Genomic DNA, 23,508 nt, shown 5'->3' with positions numbered 1-23,508 from the left:
AAAATTTTCTTGACCCCCCCCCCATGATATTTTCTTATCCCCCTTTTTTTAAATGTGATACCCCCTCTATTAAACATGCGTATGGAGTTTTCATATAACAACTCCTACATTATGCCAGAGCTTGCCGAAACTAGGCAGATTTTTTGTATCGCGCTAGAATTCAAACAAATAAACATCTGGAACAGGGTTGTGTTGCTACAAGATTGAAGTCATCCCTATAGAAATTTTATGTTGTGGTCGTCATCATGAAATCGTGGATCGCTACGGTGTATCCATCTGCGCCATGAAAACTGATTTGTTCAACGTGTCATGGTTTTCCTTTCCTCTTTCGTCTACTCCGGACTTGACTTTTTATGAGCAACTCGGCGGGTTTCTAGAAAAGCAGAGGACGCTTACCCTACTTGCGCACCCTGTCCATGCTCAAAGTTTTTAGTGGAGTCATAGTTGCTAATTTGCTTTTGTTAATTTGTATATTTGATTTTAACAAAATTTCATGTTCTTTGTACGTCTGTTTTCCGTGTCTGGTCTTTGTCCCTGGATAACATTCTTCTTATTACCGTTATAACCGTAGTTCCCTTGATTACTCTTTGAAGCAAAAGCAGTTGAGATGTTAAAGAATTCTTACAATAAAAAATTCTAGTCTTCAATTCCAAAACTTGATACTTTGGAAGTCTGATCAAAATCAAGCAGAATCAGACACAGCTCTTGAGATTCAAGATATTGGTAAGGAAATTGAATCGTCAGCAGATAAGTCGGACCAATTTGATTTAATAGCTAAATGTTTTAGGTCCTGATGGTTATGTTGATGTGTGAACTTGATTTTACCAGAGATCATGCATGTGACAATGAAATAAAATGTTTAATGGTGGGAAAATGTTTTAATTTGACTGGTGTAATGCTCTGCTTAACTAAAAATTTGGATCCCCCTTGAAATCCATGTGCAAAAAATGACGCCCCCTCTTTGAAGTTATAAAAAAACTGAACCCCCCTTTTCCACTTACAGAAAAAAATGACCCCCTGGATATATGTAATTGCTTTGTTTAAATTTTCAAATAAATGTCTACGGTTTGAATATTATTTGTAAATTATTATATAAAGGATGCCGAATCTAGAGGTTTAACCTAAAAAAAACAAGGCTGTTATGCACGTGGCTAATTACAATATTCGTTATGTTTCGGCTAAGTTTACAGCCAATGAAATGAACATCTCGTTAGCGAGAACACAGCGTTACTATATATTTATCGGGCATTTTTAAAGAACCCAAACCTTTTCCGAGAGGAAATAATCGCCATTTTCTTGCGAATATTTCTCTGTTTCCTTCCCCTTTCCCTATGATATCCCCTGCTGAAATTTGTGAATTTTTTGCTCCATTTTCTATTTCTGAAAATTCGGAGTAAAATTGAGGTACAGATATCAATATTCATGAGCACAAGTGATTAATTACTAGATATCACTATTCCAATTTTCTTATGTATACATAAATACCAACAGCCAGGTGGATTTCAGACATGTACTATATATACACTCAGCGACTTTTCAGTCTTTTGTTTCTCTATCACTTAAGTCGGAGTTTTAAATCCGTGTTTGTCGGATTTTTTCACGGTGAAATGTGAGTGTTACACCCACCCAGCTAGGACATCGTATATTCCAGTTGTTAATTGTGTACGGAGAACCACTGACCGGCTGATTCTCTGAATGTCAACTTTTAATTAATATATATGTTCCTCTTCGCTGAACTTAATTATGGGGCACCAAAAAGGGAATTTACACTAATGAGAAACTCGTATAAATTAATATCCGGTATAATTTTCTTTATTGTTTATGTTGATAATTGTATTAAGGATATTGTGTAATTGTAACTGATTTAAAAGTTTTCTTCTGACAATTACTTTATAAATGAGAACAAGATAGTATATAGATATTTTATTATATATCAATGGAACATATACATATACAAAAACATAAAAGATCAGCAAGTTGCACAAAATGTCAGTACACAATTAACCTAGGTGGAGAAGTTCTGATGCTGAGTCTGGAGTAGATGACCTGGCTCTTTGCTGGAAGTAAGGCATAAACAACTGGAGTCATAGTACCATTTATCTGTATGTGGATGGAGTATATCTGGTGACACAAACTACGACATGTTTAGAAGGTGCCGTCGCAGTAGAAGGTGTTGGCATCTGACAGATGGGTAAGGTTTTCTGTGGTGGCAAAGGCAATGATACGGTCTGTCTGTGCACTGTCGTCGAATAGCAGAAATCGGTCACCAGTAGCTGTCTGTGTCCACTTTCCCTCTAGTCTGATATCTTGAAGAGTCTCAGGTAGTCTAGGAGTTTGCTTGCGGCGTGCTCTGTATAGTGCTGATCTTGCAGAGTTGAAGGTAGGCAGTCTCTGTATTACTGTTCTGGCAGTGTCGTCCCAGTCGTGGTCTCGGAGTTTGTTTAGTTCTTCATAGATTGATGGTATTGGTCTCACATCTTCCATGCAGTGTTGGTTGATGTGGTTGAGTATCTGTTTTGTGACCACTCCGGTTTGGTCAGCTGGGTGATTGTGTTGTTGTCTTCAGAAACCTACTGGTATGTTGTTCAATGTTGATAGAGAACCTGGACAGCTGGGTATAGTGCATCACCAGTATATTCTGTCACCAATCTTGTGGATGTGTCTGTAGATATAACCATCGTAGGCTAAGTTCTGTCCTCCTTTTCTGTTGGTTATGAACTTGACATCTAGCTGGGCATTTGCCATGTTGAGTTGAATAATGTTATGCTCAACTCATGTGCTGACACAATATTTATACTAACAGATGGCTTGGAGAGATCATGTTCACATAAGCTTGGGTGGTGAAATCAAAGAGTCAATTTAGTTCATGTGCTGACACCTATTTATGCTAATAGATGGCTTGGAGAGATCACACAAATGAAAAATGTGAAATGTGTTCACATAAGCTTGGAAGGAGGAAATCAAATCAAAGGGTCAATTTAATGTCTGCATATCTTTTATTTCATAATTTATTATTCAGTGTATAATTTTGTTATACAGATCCTTTTGTAGCATAAATTATTATTAACTAAAATTCCAAAAATTATAATTTATAGAATTCAAATATATTTCAGTAACATCTTTTAAATATTTAAAAAATGTTCAATCTTTTAATTTAGAATTGGTGATTCAGAATATAATTATTTAGATCTTTTTATACCACAATATGTTAAATGAAAATTAGATTATAAAAATTCAAATATTCTTAAGCATATTAACATTTTATGAAATATTCAATGTCAAATATTTATTTGTTTCTAGATTTTCTAATTCCCCCTTTAAAGGACCCCGAGATAATAACTAAAACAACAATGTTACAATATGTGATTTTAAGAAAGTTGACGTTCAGAGAACACATCCACTGACCTGGGTGAAAATTCACCCAGCATGGTGAAGTTAATCTCATTGATCTTTGCCGACAATTTGGACGTTAGTACCCGTGTTTCCATGTTTCTGACCTGCAGAATTCATTTGGGACCCCTGAAAATCACAAGGGAGTCTGGAGGACATGAGAAAAATCTTAATCCAATCGCCAAAATCGATACTAGTTGATTTGTCCAGCTTTAATCCAAGGCATTGGCGCAATAAAACAGCAGTTGATACGAATAGCATGTGGTATTAAAGATTGACAAATATAACGTGAAAATCATAAAAAAAAAAGACAATTATCGTTGATACAATGTACATACTTCGTGACTGTCCTGTATTGAGTAATTATAATTATTTGCAGTCCATCTGACGACAAGACACACATTGGATACATTGTAAACAATGTGTTTATTTAAATTTCTTAAAATAGACAACTGTATACATGTAGATGTGCGAGGTTCGTCTAGGGATTATTTGTATATGGGAGTAAAGGCTGGTCGGCATCAATGAAAGTTTGAAACTGTTTAACTAAATTTATAATTAAAATAATATAGGTTGTTTTTGAAACGTACTTTACATAACAAATTTCTCGGAGTTAACTTAAATCATTTTAGCGGTCGAGGACAACCGTCTGAGGACGCCGTCTCGTCCTCGTTTGGACAATGTCTTATAACTTATATAATTATTACTAACATTGTTCCCAGTCCTGATTTAGGGCATCTACTTAACAATTCTCATGTACACATTATCTTGGGATCAGCATTACTTTCTTTTATTTCTAGATAAGTTGTTCAATTATTAAAACTATCAGAAACTAAGTCCGTCACTGGAATCAAATTACAAAAATCAATACTTTCAGAGTGTTTTATTTATATTTATAAATAGATATTATTAATTTACAAATGCCAAATTAAAATATCAAAAGATTGCATTATTACTTGATGAAAATGTGAAGTACATGTAATATTTCTAACATGATATTTCCCACTCATTGGACGTAGCTGTAAATAAAAAAACACATCAACAAATGATAAAGATGTACAAAATATAAAAAAAAGATGATGCCAAATTTTTAATGACATAACTAATTTTTTTTTTATCTTAACTGGAATGCTCCGAATTACCTGAGAAACATAAACACAAAATACATTGTATCTTACAATGAATTCCGCGTTATGTCTCATTGAATTTTATGACTAATGTAGTATACAAACGGTTGGCGTTGGCTAGGTGGAATCTGGGTGGTTAACACTCAAAATGTTGGTGTAACACTAAGTTTCACTCGGGTCAGATATGAGTGTTAGAGAAACAAATGTTGCTGAGTGTATTGTAAATTTTTACGTGTACTGGATAGCCAATGTAGGGAGAAGCTCCCGACCAGTATACTCTCATTGTCCAAATAATCATGCTATTTTGGGAGTTTTAAGTTTTATTTTGCTTAGTCACCTCCCTGGGATATAAACATAAGATTGGAAAGAATGCCCCATCATATGCCATGAACTGACATGATCTAGTAACTTGCACTGTTCAATTTATTGTCCCCCACGACACGTCACGAGGGGACATGGTAATGCCGGGCGTCTATCCGTCCGTCCACGTTTTCCGCATTTTTTTTGTTATGCTTTTACCAAATAAGTTTGTTTTTGGTATGTGGCCTTATTATGAAGAGTTACAGATGAAGTTCCACTTTGGTTACAGTTGAATGATTTTTACGGAAGTTATGGCCCTTGGGCTTAGAAAATTTCAGTGAATTTCAGTTTTCCATAATTTTTTGTAATGCTTTCACCAATTGATTTTAGGTTTTGTATGTAGTCTTACTATGAGAAGTTACAGATTAAGTACCACTTTGGTTATGGTTGAATTATTTTTACGGAAGTTATGGCCCTTGGACTTAGAAAATTGCAGTGAATTTTAAGTTTTCCTCACATTTTTTTTTCGTGTGGGACATTGGAATGCTGTTCTTTTGTTGTTTTATTAGTCCCAGCTTGTACATTTACCTTTAGATGTCATGTTTTTTTTCTTGAGTTTTTTTATCCTTCAGGATCAAAATACTTAATGTCACCGGTCTATCACCGGAGTAATGTAATTTTTGTAGCAAAATATACCTATATGGCATCAGCATACAGGAAAATGATTCCTGAATCAAACTAGGTAGGTGTGACATGCACAATTTCAACTTTAAAGTCATTACAAGAGGTCGAAGGGCGGTTTTCCGCGATACCGCTGAATCTCCAACTTTTTGTATTGCACATCATTCTAACCCCAACCCGACATATCAATATCTATATAAAAAAGAGGAGGGTTGCAGGGTCAGAGGAAATTCGGACTATCACTAGAACCTCCCTACTATTTCTGAACACTTCACAGAAAAATAATGTAATTCCTTTTATATCATTCAATACCTCTTTCATAACAAGTAAATATGTTTCTTGCAATTTATCAGCTTAATAATATTGACATTCAGTCTATACATATTAAAAAAGCACAGTTCTTAATAGTATTTTAAATGCAATTTGTGATCACAATTTTATTTAACATCATATAACCTTTGAAATTTTGTTCATGCAATAATTTTCACAAGATTCAAAATTCACCAGGCAATCAGCACTTTGATTTCAAATTTCAATAGATCCCTGGGACCATCCAACCCGACATATCAATATCTATATAAAAAAGAGGAGGGTTGCAGGGTCAGAGGAAATTCGGACTATCACTGGAACCTCCCTACTATTTCTGAACACTTCACAGAAAAATAATGTAATTCCTTTTATATCATTCAATACCTCTTTCATAACAAGTAAATATGTTTCTTGCAATTTATCAGCTTAATAATATTGACATTCAGTCTATACATATTAAAAAAGCACAGTTCTTAATAGTATTTTAAATGCAATTTGTGATCACAATTTTATTTAACATCATATAACCTTTGAAATTTTGTTCATGCAATAATTTTCACAAGATTCAAAATTCACCAGTGCAATCAGCACTTTGATTTCAAATTTCAATAGATCCCTGGGACCATCCTTTTTTAAATATGTTGGGTTGGGTCAACATGAAGAATGTTTTGTGATACTGCACTTTTCCTAACATAAGCTACTCCTACAACATAAGAGGTTGGAATTCTGTTCCCCCATATCCCAATCTCTTGCTTCCGAGTGCCATATTGCATACCGCTCGTTCTGAAGTTTTTTGGAATGGGCAGAATTATAGTAAAATATTTACCATTTAAAACTGTTTATACAGTTTCTTTACCATAACATGGGAGAAGGTGACTACATTGAAGAGAGACAAATGACCTACCTGATGAGAAAGTCCAGCAATCCTGGAAAACCTTTGTAAAAGCAGTTTAAATGAACTTCACATTTGGTTTTCAGCCATTTGAATGTGTACACCCTGTTGATAAAATTACAGATTTTTAAAATTTTGCAAAACAAAAATATTAAATAAACCAACAAATTGCCTTCACTAACTTTAAGTTTGTTTTGTCAAAAATGTATTGTGTAAAATTAGTGACCTAATTCAAAATGGCTGGTCACTTTGATAACTGTCTTCACGTCAAATGTTTTCTAGGTATTTGATAAAAAATTAGGATATTTGTCCCTTGATTTCTGGTTGGATCAGACTTCTTTTATTTCAATAAAAGACTTAAAATATTTTAAAACACATGTTTAGCTTATTCACATTGGCAGTGGCTTTCAACATGTCAGATGCTAGAGGTTTGGTTGGCACCAAGTCAAAAAATAGCTTGCCAGACAACCTGTTGCATTGCTGGAGTAAACATAAGCATTCCAAAATGACATTCATACATTTCCTGAGTTTTATTAAGAATGGCATTAACTTCTATCTAAGGATTAACAGAAAACTCTAGCAGCACGTCACTAGATCTACAACTTCTATTGATATCTAACTCTCCAAGAGGTTTACAAAATTTTATATCCCTCTCTCATCGCTCCAGCTAGAAAATGAAATGGGCAGAGCATCATTGGAGGAAAAGGCACTTTCTCAAGTTTGAGAAGGGCACTATTTTGCAGTGTAGTTTTCCCTGTTGTTTATCTTTGTTTCCATGTTTTGTAATTGAAGGTCTTGTCCATATTATTTCCTACTCATTTTAGAATCAATGCATTTTTTCAATTTTTGGAGACAATTACATGTACTGTGAAGGTACTTTAATTCATTGATACAAATTTTTGTAGATTTGGAAAGAAACACAAGTTCATGTATTTTTAAATTCTTCAGTTTACACATCAATGGAAATCTCTTTTTGGTTGGGGACCAAATTTCTTGGTTTGGCCTACACATGAAAACCACGAAATTTGAAACCCCACGAACAATAGTACTTTCACAGTAAATTCATTAATATCATAACCTCTTGTCAGAGGCCAGACATTAAAAGCTATTTTTCCTTTTTGTTGAACTTTGACATGTTTTTCAATACATTTACTGCATACCATGAGGTATAGGTTTTTAGGAAATGTAACAAATGTTCAAGATTGCTGCTACCAAATTTACAAAATCATCACTTTTTTAAGAGAATATTTTCCAAAACTTTTGGCAAATATACTGGACTGTTGAAAATATAGAAATTTGTATGGGAGGTAACTGACAATTTGAACAACAAACATGTAATTTTTTTTATTGTTTACAGACATGGTTCAACACAATATAGACCTGTTTGTCTAATGAGTTGTGTGGTAGAAATTAATCATTATTAAAGAAATGATTGGCTCCCATAAAATCGTGATGGATCCAATCGGGAATCATTTTCTACTTCTCAATCATCATTGGCCGATTGCTACTCAATGGTTATAAACTTTCCCTCACCTGTTTAGACAGCATTTAACACCTTTTGTCAGATTTATGGCTTTTCTAATGATCACATGATATTGAAACATCATTAGGCACAAGAGTAGAAGGGTGTAGCTAAAGGCAAGAAGGGTTATTAGTATACTGAACACTAGTGTAATTTTAAGCCTTATTAGGACAGTCTTCCTCTTCAAATTGACAATCTTTTATAGTGATTTCTTGTACAGTGTAATCAAATTAGGTCTAAAGATAAATTCTGTGTTTCTGGTAACCCAACAACCCTATTTTTTCCCTGCCGACCCTAATTTTTTTATGGTGTAAAAAAAATTGATTTTCAGTGTTTCCGTAATTGATTTAATACTAGAGTCTCCATGCTCTGCGATGTGGAAGTTCAAAATTCATCAAAAAAAAAAAAAAATGAAACAACATGGCCATGGCTACAAGAAGTCCAGTATTCAGCGATGTCATAATAGAGGCAGCAAAACCAATAGGTTTTGATGTCCTGCAACTTTATAAATTTTTTCCAAAGAAAACCTAAAAAAAACATACCTATTGACCCAAATTTTGAAAGGGAAACACACAATTTTTTTAGGCATTATAGATGATGTGTAGTACTTGGAATCAAATGCGCAATTAACCAGTTGTCTTGCATTAGGATATCCCAGCTCTCAACACACAACTTGAGCAGCATTGTTATCAAACCTGTCACCACAGACAATAGTCCAGGAAGATTTCTGGTACATCACTACCATACCAAGTCTGGTATTGTCCCCATTCTGTCCTCAAGGATTTTGCTGCTGTTAGAACTGTATGCAGTCATATTTAGAACATGATAAAAGGGGTAACTAAGGGTTATTTGTACAAAATGAATTCAGTGTATGCCCATTTCCCCATCAATGTTGTCATAATTGATAACAGCACTGGAGTTGAAGTGAGGGACTTTTTTCTTAAAAAAAAAAAAGTCAACATGTTTAAGAGTGTCACTATAAAACCATCTGGACAGAAAGATGGGTTCATCCTTGAAGGAAATCATATTGAATTAGTGTCGGGATCAGCTGCTCTCAACCAACAGTATACTACAGTAAAAAACAAAAATGTAAGAAAATTCTTGGACGATATCTATTTGTCAGAGAAGACAGCTGTTGTTTGGAATCAAATATTGATATATTTTGCAAAGAAATGGTGTATTTAGACAATCCCAACTTTGATATTCATTTGTACCAGTATTTGGTTCTCGTGCATTTAGTAAATCATCTTTTTATACCCCCACCCCTGCAAACAAATTTTGAGGGGTATATACAGGTACATGTACATGTAGGAATTACCCTGTCCTTCCATCTAAATTCAGAAATTAAGGGCTTTACATGGCACTCCTCTTCAACCACACAAGAGATTTTATTGACATTGTATTTCTAGTTTATATATACATGTACTTATCTGTGTTTCATGGTATTTTGTTTATGGAAATAATTCACTTCTCAGAGTGTGTTTATTGATTGTTATATTTACTATATAGTATCAGTATAAGTGTTTTGAGAAGTGGGTTATGAATAGATTCTGAGCTATTACTATATAATGAATATAACAATCAACATAAGCACTCTGAGAAGTGTGTTATGAATAGTTTCTAAGTGATTGAGTTCTTTCCATAGTACAACCTGACTTAACATACTTTCTTCTGGCAGTTCTCGCAACCATAAATATGTGTACATAATTAGATTCTGAATTTATTTTCCTACATGCTGATATCGTTTATTGCAAATATTTCATGTTTTATTGAAGTTTCCATCCATCTTATGCATGGTACAAAATGTATGGAGCTCCATTAGGGACATGGGGAAAAAAAGTATGTGTGTGCCCACATTATCATTTTTAACATATATATCAAAACACCGAAATGAAAGTGAATTGTGTGAAACCAGTGATTTTGTTTATCTTTAATTACATTGTATTTGTACATGCACCTCTGAAATAAGGTTGTTTCCCCCCCAAAATAAGTAAATTGTTGGAATTACATTTAGGAAATGAAAGAGCCCTACTTACAATCTTTTTTTGTTTTTGAGAAATTTGATGAACTCAGTCAGTAAATCAAAGTAAATAATGAATTGTTCAGGTTTTGAAACTAGTCACACAGATTGGGTGTACATGTACAATATATCTCCATTTAGCCAATGAATAATGGTTTTGAATATTGAGTAGAATTTGGGAAATTCTTCTCTTTTTAAAATCACTTTGTTCTTGCTCCAGCTCTGTTCCATGTTTGAGGCTAGGTGCTGCCAACTTTTAATGTTTGATTGCAGTTTGCCTTTGTAAGGATTGAAAGAAATTAATGAAAGATTGTGTATTAGAGTAAATGTAACTGTAGAACATTACATACATGTTCATGTAAATATTGATACATGTACATGTACTTACCACAATTTATCCTTAAATTATGGTACACAGCTTTTAAAAAATACAAATATTCAGGTAATGGTATTAAATTTCTTTTATTTAAGGGTTGGTAGATGTCTTCTAAGAAAACAGAAATGGTTGAGTTACTATGGAAGCTGAGATAGATAGTCATCCTAAACAGGAACATAAAATGCACGTAAGTTGGTTTAAAGTGCATTTGTACATGCTGTAGAAGCATTAAATTTGTGAAATGGGAATGTACAGTGTACATGTAAAATGAAGTTTGTATAAAAATAATATGTGGAATATTGAAGGATGTGATGAGGTAATATTTGTTTGGAAATTTTCAATCAGAACTTTTTACTATCAATAAGAGTAGGCCTGAGGAAAAATAGATACAGTTTTGATTTACCTTAAAGCATATGCTTTACAGGCTTCCTTACCAAATTTTGAATAGCACTGTCACATTGCATACTCACATATTGCCCATACAACACTTAAAGCTTTCCCCCAAAATACAGTGGTTTTAGTACAGGCAAAGCAGGCTGGATCCTGTGATTTTGAAAAGTGGGTTCCAAGTTTTTATTTGCTTATTTTTTGTTCAAGTATTGCAAATTGAAAGTGGGGGTCAAATGGTTGGATCTCCCAGGTCAAAGCACTTTAGAGAACACTACATCGTATAACATCACACAATTCACCAAAATTAAGTAATATAAAAGGTATTATTTTGAAAAGTGAAAACTTCATATCAATGTTGAAACATAAAGAAATGTGTGCCTGCACATGTAATTATTAAGATAAAAAAATTCCACTTGTCAGGCTGGTCACAATGAATTCTAATGCAACATTCATTGCGATGAGAAATTCCATCGGTTAACACCATATATGATAGGGCGTCAATTCCACAATGACTGCTTCAATTTTTTTACACTCACACAGCGTAAAAAATTTCAATTGTTATTTTCACAGACATATATGACAGTTGCATTAGAATAAAGATAACTCTGTTGTATTTGAAGAATCTTGATTTGACACTTCCAAATTTTCAAGTATTGATTATAAAAGTCATAATTGTATGCATTTCATCTATTGTCTTTCCAGTCTAAAGCCAAAGAAAGCTCAGGGAGTATTGGGAAGAAAGGCAACAAAACTAAGACTAAACCTCTGTATTTTTGGAATAGTTCAGATGTGATGAAATGGCTAAAGAAATATGGAGGAAAATACTTTGAATTATATGGAGAATTACTTCTAAGTCAAGAAATCACAGGTACATGTTACAGGATCTTTTAATATTGACTGAGAAGTATGATATGTACCTTGAATTACTTATAGAACACAAGTTTGTCTTCAAAACACGCACTATATTGTCATTTATGATTTTCTTTTTCTTAGAGAAAGACAGAAACATTTTTATGAAATATTTTCACAAAAGCTACAATTTCACAGAGATGATTTTCTTCAGCTTTTTCCGAAATCATTCTTTTTGTTACCATATATCTACTTCTGCCAGGTTTTGTCAAATTCTATTGTTTTTTTTTTTGCTGGTTTCAAAAATCATCCATGATCTTCAAAAATCAAACATGGTTTTTATGTGTGTGGGGCATATTCTACAGTCACAGTTTTTGGCAATTTCAAATGTTAATATTATGTCTTATTGTGTATAAACAGAATTATGTCAGTTTTGAACGTCTCCACACAACATCACATCTTGCCCTACTAAGCTCTGTGATATTTTTGTCTCAACTTCTAAGCTTCTGTTATTCTATACTTAATTTGAAACAAGTGGAGGTACCCTTAGCATGAAATTGATTGACTGTTGCTATAGTGATTTTTGTTTGTTTAACTTTACTTTTTGGATGTCGTAGTCACAATTCAGTGTGTGACATACCGTATTATTTGAAACATTGTTGTTTTTTCATACTACTGTGACTTTAATTGGAAAAAAATTATTTTAATAGGAAGAACTTTGATAAGGATGAATGATATAAAACTGGAGAGACTTGGTATCACTTCATCAGATCACAGGTACAAGTGCAGTAATTATAACAATAATGGTATACAGTCTCTGAACCGATCCGTGCAACTATTTGATGGATCAATGACCGCTGACTGGTTGATCGATGACAGACCAATAACTGATGACCGGTGACCAATCTGACCACAGTTTGTTATGTGAAATGATAAATAATCGGTTCATGTAAGTTAAGAATTTCCGCTGGACCAATACTATCATATTGAACTTACAAATCCACATATTTTTTTTTTTAATAAAACAAATGTAAAATAAAAATAATTAATTGATGTTAAAATCTATCGCATTATGTAAATATGTGTAAAAATTGACAGAAACAACGAAATCTGTAAAATATATTGACTGTCCAGTGGTAACCTGATGCGATCACTGGTTTAATGGATCGGTTTGACGGATCGATGATTGATCAGAGACTGATCGTTGATCAATGACTGATCATAATTTTAGTTGCATGGATTGGTTCAGGTACTGTATGTGCAGTAAAACCTATTTTAACCACACGCTGAATAACCTGAAAAGATTTGAAACAAAACATTTTATGTTAGAAATTGTTAAAGGGTAAGTTAGCAATTTTTTTAGAAGTGGGGTTCTATTTTTTCAGTTATACACCAATAGCAATCATGCAAATTTATTTCACTCTACATAGAACCATAGTGGACAAATTGGCATTTTTCATTTTTAAGGTTCTCTTCAATTTTATGCTTGTGACATCACAGGCACAAACTGGAAATACTGATATCTAAGACTGATAAATAAGTTTTATAATGTAGTACCAATATGACCAGTAAATAGAAAAGCTCATAAAAATTCAACTTATTTAGTAAGGGCACCCTTTCATTGAATTGAATATTGGAGTTTTTTTGACACATGATGTTTCAAATCACAAATTGTGAAAGACAAATAGAAAGACTATCGCACATGTTTAGTGTCAAACAACAAATAGAAAGACTATCGCACATGTTTAGTGTCAAACACGTTTTACAAGGTCCTATATAATAATGAATATATTAAATATGTTAAATCTACTTTAAGGATATAAAACGAAATCGTTAGAACATAAAAATTTTCTTTTTTTTTTCTATTATTTGTATAATTTTAAAAACCTTTTGAAAAATTGTGCAAGCTTATTTGTGTATTAGCTTGGTCTTCTATTTAATTATCTAATTACATGTACTTAATTTAGTCATATCTACCCATTTGGTAGTAGTTCCGGTAATAAAAAAATATACAGGATGTGGCTGGCGTGCTTGTCCACCTGTGTAGTAGCAAGGTAACAATATACAGGAAGTAGCTGACACGTCCATGTAATGTAGTGCAAATATCTAGAGATGAATTAAAATAAAAGTTCATATATAATTGATAAATTCTTTTTTTATATTCATCATAATATCGTCACCCTGAGAAACTGAAAGTTTTGTCAAAAATCATTCTGTTTTGTTTGTGTAGAAAATATAAGAAGAGCACAAATAAATGACAGTCACAATTAAAGGTCATGGTAGGTTACTGCAATATTTGTAGTGTGGTAATCAGACATTTTTAAAAGTCACATGACTCCTCAAGATAGAAGAAATGCAACTTTTAAATGCATTTTTAGCAGAAATGAATTAGTTTTTCCTTGAAAACTAAAGTAAGCTCTGAGCATACTCAAATTTTGAAAAAATCGCAAACTTACACTTTTCATTTTTTTTTTTAATCAAGCAAAATTTTCATTCCAAAAGATGTTTGGTTTCTAGAAAGGTAACACAAATGGAAAAATATGAAATGGAAGAGAACCTCTAGTATTTATCTCTTAAAAAGTATGTTCCTGTTTAGATTACATCCAGGTGAGCTCTAGCTTTTATTGCACAGTCTAAAGACTGATTAGTAATAATTGATTTTATTTACAGGAGAGAAATAATGCAGCACATTTTACGCCTTAGGTTGAAACATGAAGCTATAGATCTGAAAAATTTGGAACAAAAAGGTATTTTAGGATAGCGGTAAAAACATGAACTGTCAATGCCTTAAGAATGAAGTTTCTTGAAATTATTAGATAAATTTAGCTTTGATTAACAAAATATTATAAGAATACAAAGCTGAAAAACTCTTTAACAGTATTTTTTTCAGCAGCTGAAAAAATGGAAAGAAGAAAAAGTAAATGAGTGTTCAGAAATTAGTTTAAAAACATATCAAACTGATTTAAATCTTGAAACAAACATCTGTTGAAATACTCATTAAAATTGTTATCAAAGTACATGTTAAATTTTCCTACTCAAAATTTTAATGTGACTTCACCACTCAAAATCATGTTGACAAATTAAAGTCTATTTAATAGGAGATAATGTACCTATAATAAGTATAGGTGAAACTTCATATAAGAGATGGATGTGAGGGATCTACAACAAAGATAATAGATTTTTTAACTGTTTCAAATTAAAAAAAAATCATTTTAAAACGATTTGAGATTTACATAGGTAATCTTTTTGAGGCATCTTGCATATTGGAATGTGCATTTTCAATGGTCAAAGTGTTAATTAAGAATTGTTTACATTAAAACTTTAAGGGTCAAGTTACAAGCATTTGTTTTAATTTTAAAAAAGTCCTTTTCAAGAGGGACATAATTAGTGGAAAATATTCCCTTGAAATGTGATAGGATTTTTTACAGCTAATTGAAAAAAAAAAAAAACAGTTCCAATTTCAATACAAATACATTTGTATATGTAGGCTAGTGAGTAATTTAAATAGCTCTCTAGGTAGAATTCTGCCCTACATTAAACCAATGTGTCCTACTTAACTACTTCACAACACCTGTGTGATCTTTTGGACACAGTCTTTTAAGTTTGATTAGCTGTCAATTATGATGACCTTAACCTCTATATTTGCCATCCACCAGTGTGTTTGGGGAGCTTGTACTTTATATACAAGTGATTTACTTGTTTCTGATTGGATAACACTGTTCATTTTATTTAAATATTCATAGACCAAGCCTATTGTTAGTTTCGATTGATTGAACTGAATGCTAAAACTTCTTTTAAAAAGAATTTGATGTTCATACATTGTTAAACTGAGATTATGTCTAGTTGAAGTAGTTTTAAGAGCTTAAAGCTATGGTAGCATTCATTACACTTTTGCAAAATAGTTGCAAATATAGTTTTCAACTTGCAATATAAGTGCATGCACCAGTCCTTCTAAGGACTTTCTTAATATTAAATTGTTTTTTTAAGTTGTTAAAGAAATGTTTGTAAGATGAATGTAAACACTAGTATCATTTTTATTTTTTTTCTTTGGTTTACATTGACTTTTTATACAGTCCTTGAACTGATCCATGCAACAATTTGACAGATCGATGACCGTTGACTGATTGATTGCTGTCAGATTGATAACTGATGACCAGTGACTGATCAGATCGCAGTTTTGTTATGTAAAATGACGTAAGATGTGTTTGAAATAAAATAAATGTAAAATTAAAGTATAAATTGATGTTAAAATCTATTACATTATGTAAATATGTGTAAAATTTACAAAGAAAACAATAAAAACCGTAAAATACAGTGACCGCTTTGTGGTCATGTGATGCGATCACCAGTTTAATGGATCGGTTTTGAAACTGATCGATGATTAATGACAGATCACAATTTTTGTTGCACGAATCAGGTACTGTATAAGATGCCATAAAATATAAACTTAAAAATGTACCAATATTTAAGAATGCTTTAAATGGCCTCAGTGAGTTGTATTCACTTGACCTTTAAAGCTTAAGGTCACCATAATTGACAGCTATTCAGACTTAAAAGACAGCGTCAATAGATCACACAGGTGTTCTGAATTAGTTAAGGAGGACACATTAGTACAATGTAGGGCAGATTTCTATCTAGAGAGCTATTTAAACTACTCAGTAGCCTACCTAGATTTGTATTGAAATTGGAACTGGTCTATTTCAACTAGCTGTAAAATTGATAGCAAAACATTTTTGTAAGCCCTTACTTTGATTTTTGAATCTTAAGGATTGTCAGATACATTTTCTAGTACAATGAATGTATATAATTTCGAGTGGCAGAAAATGTGTTCAGTAAAATGTTATTTGAGAATTAAAATAATTGTTCATATAATTTAGGATATAAAAAGTATGTTCTTGATGATAAAGAAGGTGAGATATTGTAGCTGATTGTAGGGGAAATTAATACAATGTATTCTATTATGTCACCTACTAGCATCCAAATAACAACAAATTTAGAATCATATCAATGAACCTTTCTAATCAAAAAAGGATTTTTAATAGGATGCTTACAAATCTTTGTATATATCACAGGTTCAAAATTCATAAGTGATATGAAGGGACTTCAAAATGTATGTTTATGATTGCCTATTTATATAAAGATGTGTTACTGTATCAAAGAACTCTTATACAACTGTAAGACCTTTTAAACCTTAGAAAAAAACTGTTGTCACCTAATACTTAAATTTAGGGATTTGATTTTTTTTTTTGCTTATTTGAAAGGAATTTGATCAGTGAAGTTTTCATTGTGTGACATCAATGAATAAAATTTACCCTCTTTAGTCATGTGATTAAGAGTGACTTTATGTATACAGTTTAAATGGGTTCAACTGATATTTCTACCTTTCAACTGTACACTAGAATTATTCTGGCTAATAAGTATTACAAAGGCATATGTGATGACCTTAACATGTTATTCAAGAGTACTTTTATTCATACTAAGGTGCACAATTTGTTGCTTTATAAAAATTTTTTGTAAATAGTAATAAATCTGTGATTTTATTTTACCTGTTCAACTATTTGATTAAAAAAAATGATTGGTCTTGAAAGCAACAGAATTAAAAATTAAAAGAAAAACCAATACATTCCAAGTATTGTAGAGAAGTTTTCTTTATGATTATAAACATATTACTAAATCAGGTATGTACAATGTGGTATTCCCATTTTATATGTGTATAACTATTTCATGAGTAGAGGATGTTGAATTGGTGTACATTAAATGTTAACTGTGAAAATACAATATTTGTTGGGTACGTAAATTCATTATGTTTCAATCAGATCCACAAGTTTTGCTTATCAAATTGATGGTTAATTGTTACAAGATGTCATTCAGAATATAAAAAAACAAAATACAGCTTAATAATATACTAAGTTTTTTTTTCACAGTTTTCAACTGCTCCTGGGTATTTGTTGATACAGTGACTGAAAACTAACAACTATACTGTTGTGTGTTTACAAGCTGCATCCGTAATGTCCTTCATAACCATTTTGTTTTCTCTAAAAAACTAGTATCTGAATTGAGCTCTTTTACCTCAAGTGATTTAAGTAATAAGTACATGTATTTATATGGTAGGTAGGACTAGATGGTTCAATGAAAGTAATTCCAGAGCATTTTCTTCATTTTTACCCACAAAGTAGACAATAAATACATTGTTATTTTCAAGAACACACTGATATGATATTAATTCTGCATTTCAAAAGTATAGTAGCTTGAGCTTAGACTTTTATCATGTTTCTGCTCATGTCTCCAATTTCAATATTCAACTTATTCGGGTATTTTTAAATAAAATGAAAACTAAATATTTTCAGGTGTTGGAGATTTTTCCTTATGAATCTTTTTTTCTCGTTTCTTGCTTGATTTTTTTCCCCAGTAAATAGAACTTGGACGCCAGTTTTCTAAAAACAACTGTACTTATATAAGTACAAGTGTAAGTACAATTAACATGAATAAAATGTTGATATTGGTTAATTTTAGGAACTGGTTTTGAGTTACGCCTACCAAGCACCAACAGACTGCAGCCCTCAAAGGATGAGCCTAAATGAACAAGATTATCAATCATGACTTCAAAATAATGCCCTGGTTGTTAACTAATGCAATGACATAATTGATTTGTATTCTTTTTACTATTTTATTCTCTATGTATGTTATTTTTGGTTTGTATAAGTAAGAAAAATGAGTACATACCATATGATATACCTTGTATTTCTATTGAAATACTGTAGTATGAAGTGTGAGAAAGGGGCAATCGTCTTCCCCTTTTTGGGTATATCTATTTATGAAAAAATATTAATACTTGTTTTGATTTTTAACTAATTTACTTTTTGCCTAGCAATTATGAACAATAGTTTATAGTTATGTAAAAATCAACTTAAGAACTAAGATAATTTTATGAACAAAATGTTATCCTGCAGTGGAGATTTTCTTAAGAGAGTTTAGCTTAAATTTGGTATACCAGGGCAAAAACCAAAGATAACAACAACTTAACCTTGCCATGACTTAACCTTTATAAAGTTGTAGACTAGGAGATATAATAAGAGATGAAAATAACTAGTCACCATACTGACATATACATGTAATAATCCATTAACAATTAGTGCAATATATTTTTTCATTGTTTCATACATGTAACAGCAAGGAATAAAACTCATTTATCAGCATAATATTAGAATTGTGGCAAATTGAGGAAATCAAAAATTATTTATGCACTTATTTGTATCCAGTTTGATTTGCCTTAAATTTGTTTCAATCGTCCTAAAAATCATGAAAGCCAGAAAGGCTATATTTATTCCTTTGGTAAACATACTTTTTTATGGAATTTTAAATGTAACAAGACACTCTGAGAATGATTCCATTTGATTTTGTGATACATGTTCTGATTAATTAGGTGTATTTTGGCAACATAGGTTATTTTTATTTTATACTACTTGTATAAACAATTAAAAATTATCCAACATTGTGAACTTTTATGAATGGTTACTACTGGATACATTTTGAAGCATTCAAATGGAAATCTCTGTACTTGGTAAATAAGCTTTCACATTAATCCTAAAACAAGCTCATGTTATTTTTTTCAATGCCATTTTATTATATGTAATATCAAATGCGTATATATTTATATTATATCTTTCAATAATGGTTGTGATTCAAAACTTTAAAAAATGACAATACTGATTGTAATAGCTTACAAAGTTAAAGTTCTGAAAATATACATATAGTGACAGTCAGTGTTCAAAAGCTTTTATATCAGAACTTTACAATTTATTTCTGTTTTTTTTTTTTTTGCTCTCAATGAATACAAAGCTAAGGTAAGCAGCAATGATTTAGAAGTATCTATGAAAATAATTCCTAAATTCTCATAAGAAAAACTTTAATTTTATTGCTTTACTGTTAGATTAGCTCAACTGGACCAAAGCTTATGCCATCACTTGGTGTCAATCATCATTCATTGTCTGTTAACTTTTTGTTGACAAATTTTTTCCTCTGAGACCACCATTCTAGTGAAGCTAATTTTTGGTCACCTTTATCTTTAGAGTGTGTAGTTTTGAAATGTTATCTGATATGTTCATGTTCAAAACTAAATAGATCAAAGGGGTGCTTCACTTATCTGTATCTTAAAAATTTGAAGAGTTAATTTAAAAGCAGACTTTAGATGTGGAATCAAAAGATCTACAACTTTGATTTAGGATAAATTCCTTGTTAGAGTTATTGTCCTTAAATAGTGAAAATGAAGTTTTTTTGTAGTTTTAAGCAAATATCTTGACATCTATACTAGATAGAAAAAAAACCTATTTCATTGATGAAATGATCCTTATGATTAGGCCTACAAAAGTTTTGATTGGGTAAAAGATGTGGGACAACTCTTTTTTAAAATTATTGCCCTTGAATGGGTAAAAGATGTGGACTACTCCTTTTTTAAATTATTGCCCTTGAAAGGAGAAAATTGCATTTTGAGCTCACCTGGTCGTCTTTAACTTTTCTTTAAAAATCTTCTCTAAAACCACTGAACAGAATTTGTTGAAACTTGGGGACAATCATCCTTGGCATGTTTACTTCCATAATTGAATCTGTTGTGGTCCCTTACCAAAAATATGGATGCTGTTACATAAAATTGAACATAGGAGTATCACCATATATTTTTGTTTATATCTCAAAAACCCATAATAGATAGAAGAAATTTGAGACATCTTAGTTCTTTTGCTCAAAGAGATCTATCTTCCCTGTGAATTTCAAGAAAAATGATTTACTGATTTTGGAGTTATTGCCCTTTTTATGCTGATTTAAACTTTTTTGGCAGTTTTTGGGAATTTATTTGAAACAAATAAAACAGGTAGCTGCAAAATTCAAATTGTATTATCAATATGAAGACAAAATCCATCATTAATTCAAATTTCAGAAAAATCAGTACCTTATTCTTGGAGTTATGGCACCTGAAAGTGTCATTTTGGACGATTTTTCCAGTTTTACCTTTTGCTTAGAAAACTATAGCAGGTTGATGATCAATGTAAGCCGATAAAATGTTCAGTATTTCAATATCTATTTTTTTTGCAAATTTCAGAAAAATCTGTTGACACTTCTTGGAATTATGGCAGAGAAAGTGTCATTTTTTTCCCATTTTTCCTGTTTTTGCCTGTTGTTAACAAAAAACTTGCAGAATGATCATTTGTGTAAATTGTAAAAAATATTAAGTTTTTTAATGATCTGTATTTAGTGCAAATTTGGGGAAAATCTGTTGCATTTTTTAATAATTTTTTTTTCACTTTTAACCTGTTATTCGGTTAACACAAGTAGAATGATGATCAATGTTCAAATGTTCAGTATCATGACAAATATCACCTGTGCAAATTTGGTCAATGGTGTTCAACCAATTTTTAGTTTATGCATGGATTCAACTTTTAAAGCTATTAAATCAAGTGAGCGATTCATGCTCTTGAGTGTCTCTTGTTTGAAGTTTTTAGGCAATAACAACTACAAAAAATAGAAAAAAAACCCTTTTTTTTATTGATGAATGATCCTCAGTTTTTATTAGGACGAAGTTGTAGGGCAATTCCATGTTAGAGTTATTACCTTTGAAAGGCGAAAAATGAATCAGGTGAGTGATTCAGGCTCCTAGGAGCCTCTTGTGTTTGAACTGTGAACAATAAGGTGGGTCATGACTTTAAAAATCAAGGTATAATACACATGACACTTGCGAATATAAATACTTTAATGACTATTGGTAGGGTCAAATTATTTCATTTATGGTTGTGTAAGCTTATTATTGTTATTTTTTTATGGTGCATTTAGCTTATTAACCTTTGTTGTTGTTTTAATAGTTTATATTCTTTGTTGTAAATTTTGGGTGTAGTTGACATTTATTTTGCATTTTTAAGCATATCTTAAATGCTATTCCTTGTTCAATATATTTTGCAAGTAAACAAGATTAAATTTATTTTTGTGAATCAAAATTTGATAGTGTTTGAAATAAAATCTTCAAGATTTTGGTAAAGCTGTAAGAGAAGATTCAAGTCAATATCTAAAACCACAAAAAAACATGAAGACAAGTGAATGATGGGGAATGATGGGTAAACAGAGCCTGTAACTACATCTTACTTATTAAAATAAGTGATGTTTTAGTTGTATTAATATGAACTATTCATCAAATTAGGACTTTTGTAAATATCATGTACTGTGGACCTTTAAGAAAAATGTTTAATTGAACCCCTTATTGACTAATAACACTGCAGTAAACAAGGAATTTTTAAAATTATGTACGTTTGAAATATGGTTGTATGGTTTAATGTAGTGCTAGAGCAGGTAGTGTATGTATTATACAGAAATACTGTCAGTAAATCAGTCTTTGTTTTTCTATTAATACCTTGTAAATGTTTTCTACACAGAATTCTAATTGCTTGCTTCTAATAAACTTTTTTGTTTTTTGTTGAATTACACTGATTTGCTATGTATAATTATAGTCAAGAAGCTGTGAAAAAATGACAAGAATCATTCAGGAATTTGAATTATTTTGTACTGCTTGCTGAAGGCAAATGTTACTTTAGATGACCAATTTGTATCAGTACCCAAAAAAGTTTCAGAAGAGGTATTTCTTAAGACCATGAGAAGTATAGTTTAGAATAAGATAGAATACATACAGTGATCAAAAAACGACTAGTATAGGGACTAACAGTTGGTTTTGTCAGAAGATTGCGCCATTGTGTTATTTTTATTATCGTTACATACTATCATTGATTAGTTGTTTTTCAACTGATGCTTTTGCCTCTCCTGAGGCCATTTGTTTATTAACATAATTTTAACAACTGCTATGGTGTTTCAATAGTATGTCTCACCAATATTGCATTGAATTTACATGTACTAGCTATAAGTTTAAAAGCACTTCCACTACAGAAGTTCACTGAGATTTCTTTGACAGAAACACTTTTAGCAAGTTCAAGAAGTGAATTTGACTCTGATCTTGTAAAACAATTCACTTGAATTATTAGACATCATGATGTCCTACCTACATACAACAAATCATACATGTAAATGTTGTAATATGAAAAGGTCCTGAACATGAGGAATAAGGAAATTTACATGAATTCATGCATTGCCACAGGATTTCTTCAAGGATGATTTTTTCCCCGCCTTTTAGCAGAATTCCGCAATTTCAAGTCCGGATTTTGCCACTGATTCTTTTGTTACTGTATATTTACTTCAGATTCTGCCAATTTCCGCTTTGTTTGAAGACCTCGTAAAATCATCACTGTTTTTTGCACATATGTATGATCACATACATCTTCCAAAAATATTTCCTCTATTTCAAATTGACCATAGTATACATGTATGTGAAGGAATATTCTATATTGACCTTGTGAAGAGGCAGAGCACATCCTCAAAAAGATACCTGTAAAAAACCACTAACATCACAGCATTTTAAAGTAAAAATTGATTTGCTGTAGTCAGTCATTGATCCAATATTTATTGTGTAAGTCCAGTTTAATGTGAAATATACTAGTTGACTAAGGTTAAAAACACCTCAATTACCTAGCTCTGGGGATATTATTACCCGACACTTGTACATGTATAATTCAAGCTCTTTTATACTTAAAGATTTGTAATATATAAAAAAATCATAACATC

General features: G+C 31.6%; 2 protein-coding genes across 2 annotated transcripts; both read left to right on the top strand.

Annotated features, from left to right (window-relative positions):
• Nucleotides 1–1,275: 1,275 nt before the first annotated feature.
• On the top strand, nucleotides 1,276–22,317 carry LOC148628482 (protein aveugle-like). The gene is made up of 6 exons (XM_088588277.1): nucleotides 1,276–1,404; nucleotides 10,713–10,804; nucleotides 11,710–11,875; nucleotides 12,567–12,633; nucleotides 14,527–14,603; nucleotides 18,370–22,317. The coding sequence occupies exons 2-6, from the start codon at nucleotides 10,757–10,759 to the stop codon at nucleotides 18,435–18,437; spliced, it is 426 nt and encodes a 141-aa protein (XP_088444403.1). The 5' UTR covers nucleotides 1,276–1,404; nucleotides 10,713–10,756; the 3' UTR covers nucleotides 18,438–22,317.
• LOC148628483 (large ribosomal subunit protein uL6-like) lies at nucleotides 8,642–10,677 on the top strand. Its single transcript, XM_088567258.1, is given in 2 exon segments — nucleotides 8,642–8,665; nucleotides 9,002–10,677. Coding segments are annotated over 2 exon segments (429 nt in total). The 3' UTR covers nucleotides 9,407–10,677.
• Nucleotides 22,318–23,508: the final 1,191 nt, after the last annotated feature.

This window comes from Perna viridis, chromosome 1 (genome assembly GCF_037379345.1).
Source record: "Perna viridis isolate PV_CMFRI_1.1 ecotype Kerala chromosome 1, ASM3737934v1, whole genome shotgun sequence".
Lineage (NCBI taxonomy): Eukaryota > Metazoa > Mollusca > Bivalvia > Mytilida > Mytilidae > Perna > Perna viridis.
The sequence above is the reverse complement of the archived record's forward strand: the minus strand, read 5'-3'. Positions and strand labels throughout refer to the sequence as shown.

Excerpts from the sequence above, each read along its gene's own strand:
- LOC148628482 (XM_088588277.1), top strand. The coding sequence starts at position 10,757 with ATGGAAGCTGAGATAGATAGTCATCCTAAACAGGAACATAAAATGCAC. Across the intron at positions 12,634-14,526 it reads ATCACTTCATCAGATCACAG|GAGAGAAATAATGCAGCACA; the intron begins GTACAAGTGCAG and ends TTTTATTTACAG. Across the intron at positions 14,604-18,369 it reads GAAAAATTTGGAACAAAAAG|GAACTGGTTTTGAGTTACGC; the intron begins GTATTTTAGGAT and ends GGTTAATTTTAG.